General features: G+C 39.7%; 1 protein-coding gene across 1 annotated transcript in view; it reads left to right on the plus strand.

Moving 5' to 3' along the window:
* Positions 1 to 12,802: 12,802 nt before the first annotated feature.
* LOC137257179 (acetoacetyl-CoA synthetase-like) overlaps positions 12,803 to 24,107 on the plus strand; it is a 40,234-nt gene continuing 28,929 nt past the window's right edge. Inside the window, exons 1-2 of the mRNA XM_067794600.1 lie at positions 12,803 to 12,947; positions 14,658 to 14,761. Of these exons, the coding sequence (XP_067650701.1) occupies positions 12,833 to 12,947; positions 14,658 to 14,761 (219 nt within the window). The 5' untranslated portion in view covers positions 12,803 to 12,832. The remainder of the gene's footprint in view (positions 12,948 to 14,657; positions 14,762 to 24,107) is intronic.

The raw sequence follows: 24,107 nt of genomic DNA on the forward strand, positions 1-24,107 counted from the left end.
GACGAAATTTTAATAAGGCTAACTGGGCTTTATATGAAACACTGTGTGTTGAAAAACTTACACCTGAACGTTTTATTGACGTTCCCGATGCTATTAAATGCTTTTCTGATGAACAGAATTCCATAGCTGATGCGTGTATACCTAAGTCCTCTGCAGTTCCACACATAAGAAAACCATGGTTCAACGATGAGTGCAAACAAGCTAGGAAGGCAAGGAAAAAAGCAGAACATTATTTCCGTCGCCATCCTATGGTGCATAATTTAAATAAATTTTAAATTTTAAATGCTAAAGCACGGCGTACTTTTAAACAGAACAGACGCCAATCTTGGCAAAATTATGTATCTAAAATAAATTCTCGGACATCCATGTCCAACATGGTCCAAAAAATTAAAGGTAAAGGTACTAAATCTACAGTCCATCATCTTAAACATGGAGATCAGTTACTTACTGATAAATCAGATATCGCAAATAAACTGGGCGAAACCCTCGCTAAACACTCTTCCTCTTCAAATTATTTACCTAAATTCCAGCAGTATCAAAAACAACAAGAAAAGAAAACTATTAATTACAACTCAGATAATGGGAAAGATTATAATGAAACTTTTTCTATTCATGAGCTCCATACTGCTCTTGATCAAGCTCATGATACTGCTACAGGAGCTGATAACATACATTATCAACTCCTGAAGCATTTACCACAATCCTGCCTAGAAACTCTCCTAAATATTTTTGATGATATTTGGACATCGGGTAACTTTCCTCCCCCATGGCGTGACGCCATAATAGTACCAATACCTAAACCTGGACGTGATCATACGGATCCGTCCAATTATCGACCTATTTCACTAACTAGCTGTGTTTGCAAGACCATGGAACGCATGATTAATAATCGACTTGTTTGGTACTTGGAAACCAATAACCTTATCGCAGACATACAATGTGGTTTCCGTAAAAACAGAAGTACCGTCGATCACTTAGTGCGTTTAGAATCATTTGTTAAGAATGCGCTGATTAATAAACAACATGCTGTGTCGATCTTTTTTGATCTTGAGAAAGCATATGACACAACCTGGAAATATGGCATTTTAAGAGATTTACTTGATTTCGGTTTGCGAGGTCGTTTGCCTGAATTCATAGCCAAATTTTTAAATAACAGGCAATTTCAAGTCCGTGTGGGTTCTACCCTGTCTGATCATTACAATCAGGATCAGGGTGTTCCACAAGGCAGTATTTTGTCAGTCACTCTTTTTAGCATCAAGATAAACAGTCTATCTAAAGTTTTAAACGATTTAATAGATGGATCGTTATTTGTGGATGATTTTAATATTTCTTGTCGTGGCAAAAATATGCATACTATTGAACGGCAACTGCAGCTGTGTTTAAACAAAATAGATAAATGGTGTCTTGAAAACGGCTTTAAATTTTCTAAATCAAAAACCAATTGTATACACTTCGGTCGTCAATACAAACCCCATAAAGACCCAGAACTATATCTCAGTGGTGACCCAATCAAAGTGGTCAAGGAGGCCAAGTTCTTGGGACTTATTTTCGACTCACATTTGACCTTTTTGCCGCATATTAAATCCCTTAAAGCCAAATGCCTGAAGGCACTCGATTTATTAAAGGTTGCTTCAAATTCAAAATGGGGAGGGGATCAAACTACCCTCCTTCACTTATATAGATCACTGGTGCGATCTAAACTTGATTATGGCTCCATTGTATATGGTGGAGCATGTCAAAGCAACCTAAAACTACTTGATCCTGTTCACCACCAAGGCCTAAGACTTTGTCTTGGTTCTTTTAGAACCTCTCCTATTGACAGTCTATACGTCGAAGCTCATGAGCCTTCTCTCAACTTACGTCGTATCAAACTATCTTTACAATACAATACAAAATTAGCTTCTAATGAGTCTAATCCACATTTAATTGTGTCTTTAATGCTCTCTATGAGGATTTTTATAACAAAACGTCTTCCCTTCTTCCGCCTCTTGGGCTCAGAATTAAGTCATTTCTTGCTGCTTCTAGCATTGAGCTGGAAAATAATGCTCCTTCCCGTCTTCTTTCTTCTCCTCCTTGGCAGTTGGTTAGGCCACAAGTTGACCTAACATTAACATCATTTAAAAAATCAGAAACCAATGAATTACAGTATAAGCAGGAATATAGTCAATTTAAACATAAATATAACAATTGCAAATCCTTATTTACAGATGGGTCCAAGGACGGTAGCGCAGTTGCTTGTGCTACTGTCATTGGATCCAGAACAATATCTTCTAGATTACCAGGCAATAGTTCTATTTTTACAGCTGAAGCTAACGCCATATTAACAGCTCTTAAATATACTCAAAGACACCCGAAACGTAAACAGTATATAATATAAACCGACTCTCTTTCTTGCCTTCAGGCTATTAAAATATTTCTTGTAAACATCCACTTTTAATAGAAATTATTGAATTGTATAATAATCTTGCTACTGGCCAATACGACATCGTCTACTGTTGGCTACCCAGCCATGTAGGGATCTCTGGTAACACATTGGCTGACTTTGCTGCTAAAGCAGCACTCAACAAATCTGTGGCACCACTGCCTATTCCTTACAGTGATTACAAAGCCACCATTAGGTGTTATATCCGTGACCTGATGCAGAAGAAGTGGGACACCCAAGTAGGTATAAATAAATTACATGAGATAAAACCTTACATTGGTTATACCCACTTGGGTTGTCAGTCGAGATTTGAAGAGGTTATTCTACGACGATGTCGTATCGGCCACACTAGATATACTCATGCGTACCTGTTAAAAGGTGAGGATCCTCCATTTTGTATCCCTTGTGATGAGAGAGTCACGGTCAAGCATATCCTGCTTGACTGCGTTGAATTCTCCATCACAAGGGATATGTATTTTACAGTTAAAAACAATGAAGGATCTTTTTAGCAGCGTTAGTTTTCATTTAATTCTTGGTTTTTTAAAAGAAATTGATTTTTTTATTGAATTTTGAGTAATATGTTTCTGTAAAAAGATGTATTTTAATAATTGGTAGTTTGGATTCGTAACTAGAATTGTTAGTGGCTGTACCCTCAAAGGGGGTTGAAGTATTCTAAAATTATTGTCCTCCTGAGAGGGTACGTAAGTCCAAAAACATTGATAGTAAATTTAATTCTACCAGGGTTTTCAATCGTAGTATTCCTGTTGTTTTAATTTTGGCTGGCATATTGTACACTCGCCAGCAGCTGAAGGGATGGTGTAAATCCAACTAGGGTCCATGTAGGTAGCAAAGGTACTGTAAGTCCCCATGGTCCCTAGTATGGTGATCTACCTTCAGTTGTTGGCGATCTATAGCCTGATTTTATAGTGTATTGTCCTAATGGTGATGTTGTTTTTATTCCATGCTAGTTTTAATTCCATTTGTGATATTCTAGTTGTTTTACTGTCCTTCGTTGACAGGTTTTATAGTAGACATAATTGATTTTGATATTAGTTGTTCTCGTCACGATATGGCTGAGATATTGCCGATGTGACGTAAAATATTAACTCACTCACTCACTCGGTACCCTTGTTTTGGTACATCCTGATCTCTCGGCAAAGATCCGGAGAGTGCCTGGATTCTCCGCCGGGATGCTCTGGGTAATGCAGAAGGCTGCAGTGCTGGGGAGCCTTCATATTCTCTGGAAAGTCCTGGTGGGTTCGACTAGGCAGTGTTTCCTGGGAGAAGTCAGCCTGACTTTGTCAGGATCACCCGAACCCTCCCAGCTTATCTTAATCTGTGAAACATAACACTGATATAGAACTGTCTCGCGTGCATCCCAAGTACACTGTCATCAGGCTCCCTTTTGTTCTCAGTGCCCTTGGTTTGGTATCCCTTGATCACTTAGCGCAGATCATGAGAGTTCAGACTCATATTCTCCAGAAAGTTCTTGGTGGCCCTGAGCTGACTCTTATCAGTCTGACTGTGCCAGGATCACCCAGACCCTCTCTGCTACATATTTAATTTAATCTGTAATAATAACGCCACTCTATGGTGGGCACAGAAAGTGGGATTTTATTCCATGAACCAAACGACCATCATCCAGTTAGGGCTGACCCCGGAACACGGTTTTTTCATCGGGGTTACCAAAAGTCAATTAATGAGAATACAATCTCTCATCTCCGCACAGTCAGATTTCCTCCGTTAGTCAAACCAACCTTACTGGAGATGGGACTTGCCCCAGGGGAAGGCACAGAACCCAGCCAAGAATATCTTGGTCAAACCATCGTAAAACCACACTACCTGAGTGTGCGATTGATCTGAAATTCTACACATCAATGGCAAGTCGTTTAGGGGCAATGCCATGCTCATGTATGCTAACCTGACTTAGCCAAATCTCCCGAGATCAATTTCGGTGACCTAAAGATCTCATACGGCGTGAGCCAGTCGAACCCACAACTCGTGCCCGTGTAGAACCTTTGCATGAACAGAATCCTCAAGTGGCAGCAAAATGAAAACTTTGAAAAGGTTGTTTGATATTTTCTGTTCATTCTACAGGTAGTTTAGCGTCTAACGCTACTAACATCAAACTATGTGACGTCAGTGTGTGACATAGTGTCTTCTAAGAAAACGACATATGCTGTCTTGGAGGTTAGTGTGTGCATATAATTGATTCGTGAGATGACATTATTGTTTAATTACTGTAAAATAACCCCTTTACAAAATTCCAAAACATGATTATAAAGCCAGAGAGAACATTAAAGCCACTTTGTCAGATTAAAATGTCAGTATCTGGTGTGACCACATCAACAACAGCTAGGCAGCGGTGACCCACAGAGGAAAGGAGATACCCAGGAATGTTTTAATACTCGTGTTGAAGTGCTGTGTGAATTTCCTGGGGAATCTGACGTTGTAGATTACGCTGGCGCAAACGTCGATCAAGATGTTGAAGGGGGGACAAATCGAGTGATGGAGAAGGGTATCACCTGAATCACCTGAACATGATTTTGCTGGAAGACGTCCTGTCAAACACCTACAACGTGAGATCGAGCACTGGCATGCTCCAAAGGTCACCTGTTCACGTTGATGGAGTTACTGACGTGATGTTGAACTGTTCTTCTGGCACAGAAGGCTGGATATAAGGCGCGGTCCAGGGATTCGGATTCATATAGACGAAGCGTTTGAACGAATATGTTTCAAACAGATGTAGCGATCCTGTGTGACTATTGGTTGATCAGAGCTGGATCTGCCATTAACACGCCCAATATTGTATATCGGGTCCATAGCTTTCAGATGGCCTGTCTGGATATGTTGAAGGGCCTTGCCTCTACGTGCTGCTATTCCGTCCTTGTAAACGGCCGATGACGTTGTGTCTATTGATCTTCATTCAGTCTTTTCATTCTTTTGTCGTCTTCATGATACACGGGCATTTCATGTAGGGTGTGATTCTTTACAGACGTGGATTTTTGCTTAATTTCTCAAAACGTTTTGTCGTCGGCAACCATTCCCAAACATGTTGGAAATCAACATGGATACTAGGCTTGTGTCAAATATTTTCCTAAATTCATTTTTTGCTTTTGTCAAGTTCCTTGAATTGAAGAGTACACTTGCACGTGGACAATACAACCCTGTAACTGATCATCAACCACTGAACTTGGATACAATGTCATAGAGTCACACCTCGTTTCCATTATTCACCTTTTACAAGAAGCTCAGATTGCTGGACCAAGCCATGTTATGATAAATATATTTGAAACCTCGTTCTGCGGGTACAACAGGAACTGACTTTGTGCAGTAAGTAATAACCCTCACTCAGAGTACATCCAAACAATAATCCTACTCACCTTATAGCTTATTGCGTGGATTTTTTCCTCAACGGGTTCTGTGAGCATTTTCCGTTCTTGCCCCAGTTTAAGCGTCTTGTTGTTGCAATGAGGACAAATGATCTTAAACATTATTGAAATATTCAAATGAAAAAGTATTTCAATGGTTATAACTTATCAGTACTGATGACAACTGATGCAACTTTTAGAAATTTGATGATTTGTGGACTGGAACCGCAATTATGGAAAAGTAGGCGTAACTGGCCTTTGCACCAACGATCATAGATTTCTGACACAACAACGGAAAGCAAGTTTGCAAAGTAAATACTAACACCTACGATCATTGGTTTCTGTCTGTTAGAGGCAAGGAGACTGGTGTCACCAGTGTGTATCAGAAAGAAAGAGTGGGGATTCTACACATTAGCATATTTAAGATTGGAGGGACAGTTCTTCTGGGGTTGTATGTCTACTGAGTAAAATGATAGTTCGACTATATTGTTTTACATGATACTCACGTTTCTTAGAACGCTATAGTAGACCTTGCTCTCTGGATCCCGTTTGGTGACCTTGTACTTTGTATCTCGTCTGTGAGTCGTTCGATCGTGTCTGGTGGCCCTGCTCTTTGGATCTTGTTTATTGGCCTTTGGATTTTGTTTGTGGGCCTTTGGATCTTCTTTGGTGGCGTTGTCATGCCCACCTTGTTCAGCAGGTGCTTGTGGTGCAGTACTAATTCTGCACTTCCTTTCACTCTTCCAGTAGGACACAGATGTGCAGGAGGTATTTTCAAAGCATATCAGGGTACACTTTACCTTGCTAACGTGGCGGAGGACAGGTCCTGAATCTGTCATGGACGTTTGGTTAACAGCATGGAATGAGACTATTTTCTGGCGCACACTGTGACGAAGGGGGCGTAGGCACAGACCCACATGCACTGTGATCCAGCACATCAATAGTTTCATTGTAGGTATGCCTTAATTGAAACTGAAAATGAAATGTGTTGAATGTGGACTCAGAAACACTAAGTCAAGAGCTGCGATGGCATTGTGACACTTCTGCAGTAACTGCCAAACCAATACTGAAATTCCAGTTGTATTTTACTTGCGAAGGAGATGCAGTATGTATGTGGCTATTGTGTTTGATTTGAGTGGAAATCGGAGTGCTTAGTTCTGTAGGTTTTAGATGCTGAATTATTGACAAACCGTTGTTTCCAGTTACTCTTGGAATCACCGGGCAATGTATTTGATTTACACATTCTTTGTGTAAGAGGAGAGGCGGAGACAGTACATTAAACAGAGAAGAATAGAATATTTATTACGTTCAGACAGGTATACCCGACACAAGAGTGACAAATACACGGTTAAGAATGTATGGCATGATGGCTTACATGGGAGATCGTACAGACTTCATGATGCTATTGCTAAATGTACACATCTCCTCTTTATAACTATGGAAACATCAGATTTGCTGATAAAACAAACAATGAACACGAGGAAGAAACGCAAAGTTCGGTAGTGATCTAAACGGTAACCCCAAAACCTGGGGCTGAGGCTGTATATTGGACTGTTCCATAGCATAGATGTGTAACTGTATCGTTTACACTACCCCCAGGACATGTTCAGGGTCGTACCATGGATGGATCTCGGAGTTAAAGAAACAGGCATTGCAGAGGCGGAAGTAGAAACAGCGAGCCATATCATTTAAGATATACTGTTTGTGCAAGGGAAGGGCATCCATTGACAAGGTGTTGGACAGTCTCTGTAGTCTCCTCATCCAAATATTTTCTCTAAGAATCACATTTAGGCGATTGAGATTTGAAAGTGACAGGTCCTGACCATGTAGAACGGAAGTCATCAGTTTCATATTTGAGACCAACCGACTTCATCCAGGGGAAGGAGTCGGTTGGATTTCTGTTCTGTTCCACACACTGCATCTACACTCGATGCAGTGGTTTCTCAGCTTCTCCACACATGACTGACTCTGAGCAGACTTGGTTAAAGGACTTCACCAGATTTACTCCCATCACTGTACCGTCCAGCAGTACATTGCTATCAACAAAATCAACGTCAGATTTAAGATTCTGTGCAACAACATTGACACACTTAAAGTAGCTGGCGCAATGGAATTCCCAGCTTTCATCATGAGTCTTGACATGCATCACCAAAGGATCATCAGATAACAATACTGAACACCAAAAGAAACGCAAGACTGGCTTTTGTCAAGTGTTTAAATGGAAAACAACCAAGGTATGTCTAATCATTTATTCTATAGAACACACTGTCAATTCAACAGCTGAACGTTGCCGTCGACATTGAATTGCAGTAAGTTCCAATTATCACAGTACGTCACATTGGAGATATCCCGCAACGTGAAAAGTGACCGTCTGTTTAGTCGCGCGTATAGATACCTCGAGCTTGCACACAGGCCGGACAAAGCCACATTGTTCACTTGAGAGAATGCCTGAGGCACGAGGTCCACATACACACCAGTCAGCTTTCCAACTGTGCAGGTGTGAATGGCTGTCTACCTGCAGCAATCCTAGTCTAATGTCGTCCCAGAATCTTCAATGGGAGCCATATCCAGGGCAAGAGACGACCATGGAAGAATGTTAATGTTGTCCTGCCCCATATACTCCATCGGCATCCTTGCTGTTTGAGGGCTGTGAATGTCGCTGGCGCTGTTGACGTATCACAAATAGTTACCAGACATGGCCGTCGGCAGTGGATTCCAGCAGACGAGTCATCGTATCGCTGGACACTGCTCCCCTTGACCCATGACCTAGGGCTGCTGTTAGTGTTGCTGCTTGAATTCGGTTCCTTAGATGAGTGACCCGTATGAACCGATCTTGCGCATGAGTTGTCCCTCGTGGCCGGTCGGTACGTAGACACGGTTTGCTGATGACTTTGAGCAAATCCTGTCATGGTGGTAAGATGACAGCCAAATTGTCAGCTACAGTAGATGCAGAGCTGCCTCCGTGCAACTTTCCAATGACCATTCCCCTCAGCCCAGTCGTTAGTCTACGCATCGATTGTGTGGTGTGTACACCTTCCAGTGTCAATACTGAACTGTTTTGTGACACAAACCTTTATAAAGGATGCCTCAGAGTGGTATGCTTGCTTTCCCTGTGCAACCGTCGATGTAGGTGCTAAAAGAATGGATTTGTCGCACTGTTGGTGTGTTTGTGCGAATGTTACCATGAACGCTCCATAAACATAGACGGTTACATTTATGACATTTCATTTTTTCGAAACATGCGTTTCTTTTGCTGTGTAGGTCAGATAAGTACAAAAGTGCACAATAACATTCTATCAAGGAAAGCCTCCACATTAATCAAACCCCGACCACCCGAACTGATAGCCATTTGTAAACGATTGAGAGAGGAACGAGAGTGGTGTGTTCTGTTATCAGACATGATCCTTCTGGTCGGACGGTCAAGACTTTGGATGTCTTGTTTTGTCCAGTCAGCTACTCCAAATGAATACTAAAGTACTGGCACAGCAGAAGTGTTGGTGACTTTGACCTTGTTTCGAGCTTATAGCCCTGAGTTCAGGTTTTCTTTAAGCGAGATTTGTACTCAGCTCAAAGCTTGTGGGCCTTCTGGAGCGTGTCTCGAACTTGCATTACAAATATATGTGTAGGCTTGATCTTCCACAAGATGCTCAATATCTGTTCCCCCTTGTACGTTGACCAATCCACCATTAGTTATGTTGCAATGTTTCAAATGAAGAGTATTACATTTGTTGAGTCCAGGACTCGACAAGTAAAATCTGTTCTTTCACACTGAAACTCATTTGGCAAGGAGCATAATTCCATCCATGTTAAAAAGGAAGATGTGTTGAGGATCTGTGCTGAGGAGGTCCGGGATGGTAACCATCCTCCCTACTGAGCTGAAAGCTCAAAGAATTTAAATACAAGCAAGAAGGCAAAGACTAAAGGAGTGCCCCTGAAATATCCCCCTTCTGTTTGGAATAGACACCGAAGTTTGCACGTGCCCCTGCGAGTACATCTCAACTTGAGTCAACCAGCAAAGACTGTAGCAAATCAAGCAGTCGCTGAGAGAGGTCAATACGATCATCATACTGGCACTCGTATAGAGCCGATGTCCAGTTCAGCTGCTCAAATTCGCCTTGTTTTCCCTCGATCAGTGGATGTCAGTCTCAACGGCGGAGTGTATTATCAATCTCAATTTCCTTGGGAGTATGCACCTCTTGCTGCCTGGTGGCTCATGTGGGTGTATTTTTACTCAACAAATATCTCAGCTTAGGACCCGAGTTCATTTCGCCACGTGAGTACAATGTATGCAGCCCATTTCTGGTTTGTTCAGTGATGTATTTTCCAGTATCAGTTAAGGGCAACTCGGCGAGTCGCGGTGGCTGAGTGAATTAGATCGTGAACTTTGTGTTCTTGCGATCAGAGGCCTGAGTCTGAGAATGTGGGTTCGAATCCCGAATGGGACTCAACCCTAAAAGATAATCTGAAACATATTACTTTTCACTACTTTCGAAATAGCTAAATAAACATCTATAAATCATCGCTCAAGTACCAAAGACAGAAACGGTTATATCCACTGTCCAGCAAGGACAGCAGAGTATGGCTGACAGATAAGTTCCATCAAATGGGCATGGAAGGCTTCCGAAATGGCTTACCATATTGTCTGCAACTCTGGTTCCAAGTCATGGACGTTCGACACACGGCTTAGCACCGAAGCCCAATAAACAGGTCCAGATTATTATCAGGATAATCACAACTTCACATCAATTCCAAACTGTATATACAGTTATACATACAGTGTGGAAATATTCAAATCCGAGAGCATTTTTAACAGTGAAACATAAGTTACGTTATTGCCCTTTTCTTCTCGAGATTAATTTAACACATTTTTGTAAGGATAATTATGTTTATGTAACTTACATGGACTATCAGAATCACAGAGGCTTTGTACAAGGTTCATGAGCCAGTACCATGTGGCAAGTCACAGTGTATGTTCACATTAAGTCGTGGTGACCTAAGTTTGAACATTACAAGTGAAATGTCCATTACCATCTATATATGAATCCACATGTACTTGGCAAACAGCCCTCGTATAGTTCTGACTGTTTTATCGTTTTAAAGTTGGAATTTACAACTTGGTTAAAACCGTTGTTGCCAGCCTCATTACTATATATACCATATAATATTTACTTGGCGAAAACAAATCAACTGGGAAATGCAACTTGATTTAAAATTGTACGTTTTATGACAAATTAAGTCGTGGACTTCACAAGGTAGGAGCATTTCTTTTGTAGTTCTGTTTGTTCTATGTATCCGTCATTTGTACGTTAGACTGTTAAGTGAATCATGATCAATAAAAATTGATCCTAATTGTCTCAGTAGCGAAATAAACTGGCGTCCAAAAGAAACGCCACCAAACAGTTTTCTTCTCTAAAACACAACCAAAGCAAATTATGGTAACAAGAAGTGTTGTATTTTAAAACACAAATATTCAGCAACAGTACTGGAAACTCTCCAGTTAGAAAACTGAAAACGAAACAGTTTGTGTTCTGAGGGCACATGGATGACACAGGGGTGCAGTGTCCAGTATTCGAACGCCAAAGCTGATTCGTCGATCTTGAAGGCCTTAATTACTCTGTCCTGAACAACACAGATGGTTCAGTATAGTGCGGCGTCGAACTGAGTATGTAAGCCTTAAATTCTGACGTGATGAGAAGGGATGCGGCGCCATTCCTCTTGCAGGGCAACTGCCAAAACGTACACCACAGACCGTAAAATATCGTCAGTGTAACGACGTGCGGTGCAATTACCGTTGATGACGACGCGATCAGTCGTCTCATCGATCCCCACAAAGTCCATCCCAGACCATAATGCTTCCACCCCTGTGATGTTCTACTTCTTGGGTGAAAAAATACAGGTGTCGTCATCCCGACGTCTGTAGATTCGAACACGACCATCAGATTTGAAGACCTGGAACCTAGCTGCTCTCGTCACCAAAGAGCACGCTTCGCCAGTTTCGCTGCTGCCACTGCATTACCGTCTTGGCGAAGTGATATCAGCAGTATCTGAAATATTCACGGCGTATCTCCACATGTCAGTCTTAGTTCTTTGATTGGTTTGTAGCATGCTTAATAAAATATACAATCCATAAAAGAAGTCATGCCTTTTTTTGTTGTTGTAGATTGCTGTTTTTTCTTTTGTTTTGGTTTTTTGGTACGAGTTTGACCATCCGGTCACGTTAGTTACCTTTACGACTAGCATGGGTTTTTACGACTAGCATGGGTTGCTGGAGATTAATCAAATTTCTATCCTAGACTTTCACGGGTCCGTAAACGTGCAAAACATGCATGCATCAATGAAAAGTTGGAGCTTATATTCCCCTCCACGATATTATGCTGACATATGTACATGATATAGCACTCGCTCAAATTAATTAACATAACATCTGTTGTGCGAGATAGTCAATTACTGTTAATTAATTTCTAGCAATCATTAAAACACTTTATATCTTTGCTAAAAATATTTTGAAATGGATCTGTGTGGTCCATTTCCATCTATTATTTATGTATCCCTGGTATAACTGACCTTCATCACTTTTATTAAGCTACATGTAGGCGAGATAAACCGTAATTACGGAACCGGTGTGGCACTGAAAAATCATTCACGCACACTCTCTCAATTTTAGCGTCTACGACAAAATATACATTGTGTCACCTGTTGGGGGTGTGTATCTTCTGACAGAGTATTAGCCAATCAGAACTCTCTTTTTTATTTGCTGTATATTCATACGCAATGGTCCGATTTACATATAGTGCATAGTTTATAGTGAATTCTCTGCCGTGACCTATATCTAAACAGATCAATATTGAAATTAGCGACAACCTGAAAACTTGAGTTGAATATAAGAAGAAATAAAATTAGTGTAATGATGTACTTAGCTCAAGCGGAAATACTTCCGCTATCGGGATATGGGACATTTCACACCACTTGTCAACTCCACGCTGCAAGCTGTTGTCGTGTGGCAAGCAGACGAAGTTGTTTCGAAATTGTACTGTTAGCAATGGATGTGGCCGGTGACAACACACCTAGGGTCATGTGGACGCCTGACAGAAGCAAACCGACCAAAATGGACAGACTCAGGAAATCCATCAATGAAAAATACGGAGTTAATTTGGGTGTGTAGCGTAGCGTGTACTGTTTAGTAATGAGTTTTGATTGGGCATGTTTACCTGGGCTATATAACTGTAGAAGTGATGACATGCCAATAGACTATGATTTACTGCTCTCTTATGGTATAACCAGAGATAGCTCTATCTACTTTACTGAAATTGGTGTTTCTGTGTTAATAAGATGAGTCAAACAGAGTCTCGAGGCCCAAGTAAACTAACCATTTTATGTCATGAAATAAGTGTTCGTCTATGTACAGAGTTGGTTGGTTGTTGACAGTGTTTTGGCGAAGTCCTACAAATTGGTGTTTCGTATTTTTCTACAAATAATCATTGACGGGCAGTTTGTGTCTTAACGAAAAGAGACTGCTATTCAGACGTGCATGTTTTTGCCTCACTGACCTCGTAGATTCAGATGGAATAAGTGAGATAAATTACATGGTGCCAGGGAATATATCTCAAATCAGTAAATAATGCCTGTGAAATATTGAGTATGGGCCAGACAACCCAGTGATCAACAGCTTGAGCATCTACGCAGGTGAGATTAAATAACATGCTTCAACCACGTCAGCAAGCTGGACCACCTAGAGAAGCATGAACATGTGAAAGCATGTCTTTTGACCACCCAACCCCCTCAGTCACCACTTAAGACAACCAACCATCTGTTGCTGAATACCAAATATAACTGGAATCTTTATGAGATGCTTTTGCAGCTGAAAAGATGAACCTGTTTTTGTGTTCACAAGTTGGTTTAGTTGCTGTAGTTGTGGTTCACCTAATTTCAAATCCAGGTTAGAACCAGTCCCAAGCAGTCAATGTAGGTTGTATTTGGTGATCAAAGTGAGTGTGCTGCAGTCATATTGCGATGTTGATAGTTGCTCAAGATGTTGATCTCTGGATTCTCCGCTTTGGATACATGTTATGTTTGCAGGACATTTGCAGTGTAGCTAAGTGTAACAAATACAGGCAGATTTGATGTGGTAGGAATATTGATGTCTGGTGCTCATTCAGTATCATTCAGCTCAGGGTTGCCCCGGTTACGGTCTAGGTTTGTCATTACCATGGTTTCATGACAGCTGTAAACATCTGACACCATATCATCTCTTCTGGCCCTTCCCAGCATAAAGCTGACCTCAATATATCTGGAATATTACCACTTTTAACAAACACACAAACATGTTGAAACACCATTGTATATATTGAAAACTCTTCAGATCAGCTTAACCCAACCCATTTATATCAGGGTATAACAAATGTTGTAACACATGTCATGTTTGGGAATTCACTTTCCTGGTAAACTACAAATTCTAGTACCTTTTTTGGTTGAGTCCCAAAATAAGTACTAGAATTTATACTGTACTAAGAAAGTGAATTCCCAAATATGACGTGTCACATTTGACTACTTTGTAAATGGCATTGTGTAATTATAACATTTTTTTTTCAAGGTGATTATCTTTATTGACATGATACGAGAGAAATGTTACAATAGTATCATCTATTATCTTACATCCTTATGTTCTTAAAGTGGAAAGTTACAAGACTGACATCTTGTATTTTTGTTTATTAGCCATTGGAACATCCATGTTTAGTGGTGGTCATTGAGTTTGTAAGTGTGTTATCAAACCCCACTAGTAAAACAAAATATATTTTTCTTACTTGCCATCTATATTGGTGATACTCTTTGTCCTGAGAACTCATTTCAAAATGTTTTTGCTTCAGAAACATACCAGCAATTCCATCGATGGTCATGTGATCATTATGCTGCATTCTGGGAGGAAGTATGGAAATTTACAGGCGTGATTTCCTCAACTCCATACAAACAGGTCAGGCATCAAAGAGTATTTAGCTAAATCTTGTGCAGAATCTGAAGCAAAGATATTTGAAAAGTGGAGCCTGTAAGTTTTGACAAGTTGAATTTAAATCTGTTGAGGAGTATTATGTATAACTGTGTTTTTCTCTTGCACGCATGGGCCTGGGCAAGACATTCCAGATTTCCAGTTTTGTAGATATGTTCTCATGATGTTGGATTGTCTGGTACATACAGACAGACTGACAGACGATTCAGGGTGACTGTGTCAGGTAAATGAAAGCCTGAAGCAAGTCTGCTGTACTTTGTAAAGACACTTTTCCCCTTTTATTGAAAAGATGCTCTTTGTGAAGAAATCAGAGAATACTGTCATTAGATTAAATTTACAGTTATTCATATGATACCAGCTGACTGATACCTAAGCAGGTACCTAAGCAACTCAGGTGGTTGGACTGTCAGAATGGATTGAATATAACGTGACAGCCAGTAGGGAACTTCAATCAATATTCTTAAAATCAAGGCACCCGTGGCGAGCCACCTCCTCATGGTGGGTGCTGGGTAACGCAAAGAGCTCGCCGACACCCCCGTAGTGGACCCGGGGGTATATTTGGTCCACCAACCCGTTTGCCGTGGGTTGCGTCCCTGTGTTGGTGGAGGAGGGGATCCTGGTGGTTGAGGGCAATGGGAGCAGGACCAGTGTTCCTGTTGCTCAACACACCACTTCGGCCCTGACTTCACCTAGATGGGTGGTAGAATCGGCTGGTCACGCCAAGCCCTGTGTATGGACTTATGTCATTACACAGTTTTAGTTTGGAAAAGAGTTACTTTTGGACTTGGCACATTTGTTTATATAAAATGTTAAAGATCTTCATTATGATGTTTTGAACTTTGCCTAGAGTCTTATACCCAGAAGGCAGTGGCTCATGGGCCAATCTGGTGGATGTGTTATTTATAACTCTTCTGCTGGAGTATATCATCCGAGTATCCTTGGTGCTGCAAGTTGGAGACCCACATGTTTCTAGCATTGTCCTTGTGATACTCCGTGGTGGGTGGGGAGCTCGGGTGATGAAAATATAAACATTAAACATGGCTTATGAAACCCCAACTAAGAAAACCAAACGTCCTCTTGAAACTGATCCCATTGATGATGACATCCGACCGTCCAAATCAATTGATTTCTGGCCACGTTTTCTAGTGATTGAAACTATTGACAAGACACCTTTCAATCCTTTTGCAATATCTAAGGGTATTCAGGGTATTGCTGGAGAAGTCAAAAACATACGAAAGTTACGTTCAGGTGCGCTGCTGGTTAAATGCTCTAAAAGACAGCAATCAGCCAACCTTATGAGTACCGAATCATTCATTGGTGTTCCAGTTACGGTCTCTGCTCATAAGACCTTAAATACAAGCAAAGGCATCATCAGGGACCGCGATCGACTATTTACTGAAATGTCAGAAATTGACATTGCATAGATGAAAGATCAAGGTGTGCTCTATGTCAAACACTTTTCGACCCATAAAAACAATGAAACTGTTCCCACCAATACTTATCTCTTCTCCTTTTCGTCTCCGACAGCTTCAAAATCATTGAAGGCTGGTTACTGCAACATCAAGGTTGACGTGTACATTCCCAATCCACTCAGATGTTTTAAATGCCAGAAGTACGGCCATGGCGTAAATACTTCTACATTGTCCGTTGTGTGTGCTCACTGTGGTGAGAAGTCACACACAACAGAAGATTGTACAAGTACCTTTAAAAAGTGCACCAACTGTTCAGGAAACCATTCATCTTTTTCAAAAGAATGCCCGATTTGGAAAGAACACATGGAAATTAACAAGATTAAATTTACACAAAACGGATCTCGTTTTCTCGGATGCCAGAAAACTTGTCAAGAGATCTGAGCTTCCAGACAGTTATGCTTCTGTAATCAAAACATCAACTGAATCCAGCCATAAACTATCTACTTTATCCACAAGCTGTCAAACAAATTTGACTCGGGTCAAACATGATTTTCCCCAGATGTTATATCCTACCACATCGTCTCAAACTACGGAGTCACTTCCTAGTCATTCACAAAAGCAGTCAGAGTCTTCATCTGATCTTAAGCCATCCTCTCAGTCGCGTTCACAATCTAAATCGTCATGTGATACTCAGTCAGCTGTATCAAGCAAAAGTAAACTGAAGCATGAGGCCTCAAATAAACAAAGTGGAAGAGCCCCGAAAGGGTCGGAAAATAAAATACAGCTACACAACAGATATGGATCTCTGGAGGACATGGACGTATCTGAAAACGTCCATTCTAGGGCACATAGCCTGTCGCCCTCCAAAAAGGTGCGGGGTAGATCCCCAATAAATCCTCCCAAAAGATAGTTTCTTCTTATAGTATTATACAGTGGAACTGCAGAGGGCTAAATAATAATTTCAATGATTTACAGCTATTGATCCAGGACTTTATTCCATCAGCAGTCTGTCTGCAGGAGACATATTTAAAGCAGATGGATACTTTTGATCTACGCCATTTCAATGCTTACCATTCTTTTTCACCCCCGGGCGAGAGGGCCACTGGAGGAGCTTCTATCCTTATAAACCAGAATATTATTCAGAGCCCTATTATTCTTAATACTGGTCTCCAGGCTGTTGCCATGAGACTTACTTTACACATTGCACTCACACTATGCTCTTTATATATGTCACCATCTTCAACACTTCAGAAGACCGAACTTCAAAATTTGTATAACCAACTCCCGAAACCCTGTGTTATTATGGGAGACGTAAATGGCCACAACCCACTCTGGGGTGGTACAACTACAAATGCTAAAGGTAAAATACTAGAGGAGTTCTGTTCCGAAAATGATTTATGTATTTTCAGTGATGGGTCGAACACATATCTACATCCTGGCACAGGAACATATTCAGCCCTTGATTTATCGGTTTGTGATTCAAGCCTTCTAAATGAATTTGAATGGTCAGTTCATGATGACCTCTGTGGGAGTGACCATTTCCCAACATTACTAAAACCTGTGAATCCATCTGATGTTCCTCCATCATTAAGATGGAACTTCAAAAAGGCTAACTGGCGTTTATATATAACTCTGTGTGTTGACAGGCTTAAACCTGAACTTTTTAATAATGTTCCTGATGCTATTCAACGTTTTTGTGATGAAATGAATGTTATTGCTCATGAGTGTATACCAAAGACCTCTGCAGTTCCACATATTCGCAAACCATGGTTCAATGATCAATGTAAACAAGCTAGAAAGGAACGGAAAAGGCAGAACACTATTTCCGTCGACACCCCATGGTGCATAATTTGAATAAATTTAAGATTGTAAATGCTAAAGCACGGCGTACTTTTAAACAAAGCAAACGCCAATCTTGGCAACGATATGTATCAAACATTAATTCACGTACACCAATATCTAAAGTCTGGAATATGATCCAAAAAATCAAAGGTAAGGGCTCCAAATCTAGTATTCACCAAATTAAAGATGGAAAACAGTTAGTAACTAATGAAACCGATATTGCTAATAAACTTGGTGAAACTTTGGCAAAACATTCCTCCTCGTCAAATTATGAACCTAAGTTCCAAACATATCAAAAACAGCAAGAAAAGAAAACTATTAACATTAATTCAGATAATGGGGAAGACTATAATCAAACTTTTTCGTTACATGAGCTTCATACTGCTCTTGATCAGGCTCATGATACTGCTTCAGGAGCTGACAACATACATTATCAACTCCTGAAGCACTTGTCAGATACATGCTTAGCTACACTGTTATATATTTTTGATAATATTTGGACATCTGGACAATTTCCTTCATCGTGGCGTGATGCTGTCGTTGTTCCCCTTCCTAAACCTGGACGTGATGCGACTGATTCTTCCAATCATAGGCCAATTTCACTTACTAGCTGTGTTTGCAAGACCATGGAACGCATGATAAATAATCGACTTGTCTGGTACTTGGAAACAAATAACCTAATAACAGATATACAGTGTGGTTTCCGCAAAAACAGAAGTACAGTCGATCATTTAGTGCGTTTAGAATCTTTTGTTAAGAATGCCATAATTAATAAACAGCATGCAGTGTCGATCGTTTTTGATCTAGAAAAAGCATATGACACCACTTGGAAACATGGGATTTTAAAAGATTTACATGACTTCGGATTGCGAGGCCGATTGCCTCAATTTATAACCAACTTTTTAAATGATAGACAGTTTCAAGTTCGTGTGGGTTCTACCCTGTCTGATCATTACAGTCAGGATCAGGGTGTACCACAAGGCAGTATTTTGTCTGTTACACTTTTTAGCATCAAGATAAACAGTTTATCAAAGGTTTTAAACGATGCAATTGATGGATCACTTTTTGTGGATGATTTTAACATTTATGTAAAAACATGCATACTATTGAACAGCAAATGCAGTTGTGTCTGAACAAGATAAATAAATGGTGTTTGGAAAACGGCTTTAAATTTTCTAAGTCTAAAACTAACTGTATACATTTCTGCCGTAAATACAAACCACATAAGGACCCTGAACTGTATCTAAACGGCACACCTATTAAAGTTGTTAAGGAGGCCAAGTTTCTGGGTCTTATATTTGACTCCCACTTGACGTTCTTGCCACATATTAAATCCCTTAAAGTTAAATGTTTGAAGGTTGTTTCCAATTCAGAATGGGGTGGCGATCAAACCACCCTACTTCACTTATACAGATCACTCATTCGCTCCAAACTTGACTATGGTTCCATTGTATATGGTGGAGCATGTAAAAGCAGCCTCAAAATGTTAGATTCTATCCATCATCAAGGTCTGAGATTATGTCTTGGATCTTTTAGAACTTCTCCCATTGACAGTTTCTATGTCGAGGCAGATGAGCCATCTCTCACTCAGCGACGTATAAAATTATCTTTACAATATGCTACAAAACTATACTCTAACAAATCTAACCCGGCATATAACTGTGTTTTCAATCCTCTCTACGAGGATTTATACAACAAAAAGTGTTCTCTTGTTCCACCTCTCGGACAGAGAATTAAACCCTTTCTTTCTTCGGCCGGCATTGAGCTGAAAACCATAGCTCCTTCCCGTCTTCTTTCTTCTCCTCCTTGGCAGTCGGTTAGGCCGCAAGTCGACCTAACATTAACTACATTTAAAAAATCAGAAACAAATGAATTACAGTATAAACAAGAATATAATCAATTGAAACATACATATAACAATTACAAATCCTTATTTACAGATGGGTCCAAGGACGGTGGTGCAGTTGCTTGTGCTACTGTCATTGGATCCAGAACAATATCTTCTAGATTACCAGATAATAGTTCTATTTTGACAGCAGAAGCTAACGCCATATTAACAGCTCTTAAATATATTCAAAGACACCCGAAACGTAAACAGTATATAATATATTCCGACTCTTTCTTGCCTTCAGGCTATTAAAAATATTTCTTGTAAACATCCACTTTTAATTGAAATTATTGAACTGTATAATACTCTTGCTACTGGCCAATACGACATCGTCTTTTGTTCGTTACCCAGTCACGTAGGTATTTCTGGGAATGTGATGGCCGATCTTGCTGCGAAAGCAGCACTCAACAAATCTGTGACACCACTTCTTCCATATTCAGATTACAAAGCTTGCATTAGAACGTATATCCATGATCTTATGCAGAAGAAGTGGGACACTCAAGTAGGTATCAATAAATTACATGTAATAAAACCGTATATTGGTTACACCTACTTGGGTTGTCAGTCCAGATTTGAGGAGGTCATCATGCGACGATGTCGTATTGGCCACACAAGATATACACATAAATATTTGCTTAAAGGTGAGGATCCTCCGTTTTGTATCCCTTGTGATGGAAGAATCACAGTCAAGCATATCCTGCTTGACTGTGTTGAGTATTCCATCACAAGGGATCAGTATTTTAATTCACGAACTCTGAAGGATCTTTTTAATAACACAAGCTCTCATTTAATCATTGCATTTTTAAAAGAATTAGATTTATTGACTGAATTGTAAATAGATAAATACTTTATTATTGGAAGTTTAAATTTAGAACTGTGCTTGTTAGTGGCTGTATCCTCAAAGGGGGTTGAAGTACTATAAAACTATTGTCCCCCTGAGAGGGTACGCAAGTCCACAAACATTCAAAGTAAATTCAAACTTTCGCGTTTTTAATCGTAGCATAAGTGTCTTTTTATTTGCATGGCTAGATTTCCCAAATTGCTGACAGCTGAGGGGATGATGTAAATCCAACTAGGGTCCATGCAGGTAGCAAAGGTACAGTAAGTCCCCATGGACCCTAGTATGGTGATCTACTTTCAGTTGTTAGCAATCTATAGCCCATTTTTATCTTGTATTGTCCTCTATAGATAAATTGTTTAAGGTATAGTTACTAGTTTTATATTCTCATCTGTGATATTCTAGTTGTTTTACTGTCCCTCGTTGACAGGTTTTATAATAGATATATATATTTCATTTCAGTATTAAATGTTCTCGTCACGATATGGCTGAGATATTGCCGATGTGACCTTAAATATTAACTCTCTCTCTCACTCACATAAAATCAAGCTCAACTCTATAACAGTTCATTCCGTTTTTTGTGGTAACATATATGTGTCAGTATGGTGTAGTACACACACAATTCACCAGGATGTATACATGCTATTTGATACAAACATACAATATGTAAACGTACAGGCTGTTGACATTTGTGTATGATGATGGATTTCATTTGTCTTGAAAGGTAAACGCCCGCTGTGACTTGTGCTTGACATAGGTAGGGATTACCAAGGTCGCTACATGTATAGTTGACACAAAGGGTTCTGGATAGTCCAGATAGGGTGTCCCTGGGCCAACTTTCCTTCTGGACTGAAAGTAAAACAAGCACATCTGCCATTTTCCTCATAGCTATTTTTATCCACATTTTGCGGATTATATAATAATGATCACCCTCCGTCTGACTGTGCAAACTCGTCTTTAAAAGAAAATGAAAAATGTTCAATAGTTCTTTACTAATTTTGGCACTTAGATAGGTCTAATGGTAAACTGGTGCCTTTTGGTATTTCTGGATATCTGAATACAATAATTTTTGCATTTCCATTGCTACAAATTTGACTGTACTGAAATTGATGTTGGTGCTCTTTTCCAGAGCAAACTTTAAAAACTGTGTTCTCATTTCTTTACCAAACATGGCACACAGATAGATCTGGTGGTAAAGTGGTGCCTTTTGGTAGTTTTGAATATCTTAATAGAATAATATTTGCATTTCCATGGTGACAGTTTGACTTCAACTGAAATTGGTGTGGGTGCTCTTATCTAGAGCAGACTTTTATAATCATTCACTGTTTCATCACCAAACCTGGAACATAGATAGGTTTGGTGGTTTTATGATAGTTTTAGATTTCTGAATTAAATAGATTTTGCATTTCCATGGCAACAAGTTTGTCTTCAAGTGAAATTGTGTGTAGTGCTCCTTTTCCAGAGTACAATGTAAAAACATTTCAGTACTGTCTATCCACTTAACTACTATCCAGAACTTAATGACATAAATCAACAGTACCACTCTATTTCCGGAGTCAAGAGCACTTTGATACATTCATGAAGAGTATTTTATCATTGCGAGGTACTTCTTGTACTTCTTGTTGATTTGAATTTGCTGTCAGAACTAACTACTGAATGAAACCTTTGTGATTGTGTGAAGAAAATGTGACACACCATTTCAAACTTCTGCTTTCAGTTTTAAGTATTTAAAGATAATTACTAGTGTATTTAGACTAATGCTTCTGACATAAACAGTGAATATACCATGATGTAGATAATATCTATTATGTGTAATGCTGTATTGTAAATATCATACATTTTGAAAAAAAGTTAATTGTATACCAGTGTGTGAAATAGTCACTGGCCTGCTGGCATGTGGCTAGTAAAAATCTAATTGGGCTTGTAAACCTCCACATTCACTGGCTTGACTTGCTAGTGAATTTGCATATGATCATCTTTTTATGTATATGACTCTCTCCGACTTGTCAAGTCATAATACATTGTTAAATCATTCAAAATTATGGCTTTATGAAAGATGATGATATTTTACCTTTTTGTATCCTTTTGCTTAGATTCTACATTCAAATTTTCATTTGAATTTTGTGATTTTGTGGTGATTTATTTTGTGGGCGAGTAACCGTCATGTGTAGCTATGGTACTAAGGAGAGATTAGAACCTGGAACCCCGTGCTGATTGCCTGGCTGGCTGTGGCGAGACTAATGAGGGCTATTCATGCCTGATATCCCTGGCAGGTTTCGGAGATTACAGGAAACTGTCATACGAGCAAGTCCTGATTGTTTAATTGTTTAATTGCGTTGTAAAGGTATATGTTGAAAGAAAGCAGGAGTGAATACATGTCATATATGTAACGTTTTACGTAATTTTATTGCACTTTCTCTTGTAGACTTTTGGTGGCGTGTGCATGTGCATTTTCCTAAGACGTTAGTATGCTTTGTATGTAAGACAGACTTAAACAAATTGTCCCTCTCATATCATTGTGTGAGCTTAAATTGTTCAAAACATCTATGTCAGTGGCAGTAAAGACGAATTTACGCACATGCTTATAATCTTCTATGAAAGAAGCGTTTTCGCTGATGCGTTGTTAGTGTATGCTGAATATTTTAAGGTAAGTACTGATAAGCTAGTGTGTGACTTACATGGAACAGATTCACAGTTTGTCACTTTGGTTCATCTAGATTTAACGCAGAAAATATACGTTATCACACGAACATACATGTATACATGTTGTATAATGCTATTCCTTGCATAAGACAAAGGGTCATTGGATTGGCGTCATCAAAGTTCCCGAATAGGACGTTTTGTATCTCAACTGTTCAATAAAGTGGCTGATTTGTTATCTATGACCAATCGTTTCATGAGATACCAGTCACATAGGAAATGACATTTGATGGGGCTAAATTTCTGAATAGCACATTCGGTCACTAGACAGCTTGATACAGATTGACTATTGGTTAGATCGCTGACCTTTCAATATGCTGGATTTCGGCTTTATCAACTCTAGCTATGATGAAAAAGTTTGTGGACCGTGAACGTACATAATCGTAAGGATGCCTGAAATGTACACATAGGACTAATGAGCACTTTGACGAGTTTATTTTTCTTTAAAGCGCTCAGAGCACTACAGTCCAATTATTTTTACCCCGGATAACCCGATCGAACCATTGAGATAGAGATAGTATTTATTTGAATATACATTTTGCGCACACATTCTTTACATCAAACATAATGGCTTGCTGAACATTTCAATATAATCTGCACATTGTTACAAATAAATATCATAATTCAAGTACA

Source organism: Haliotis asinina, chromosome 1 (assembly GCF_037392515.1).
Source record: "Haliotis asinina isolate JCU_RB_2024 chromosome 1, JCU_Hal_asi_v2, whole genome shotgun sequence".
Taxonomy (NCBI): Eukaryota; Metazoa; Mollusca; class Gastropoda; order Lepetellida; family Haliotidae; genus Haliotis; species Haliotis asinina.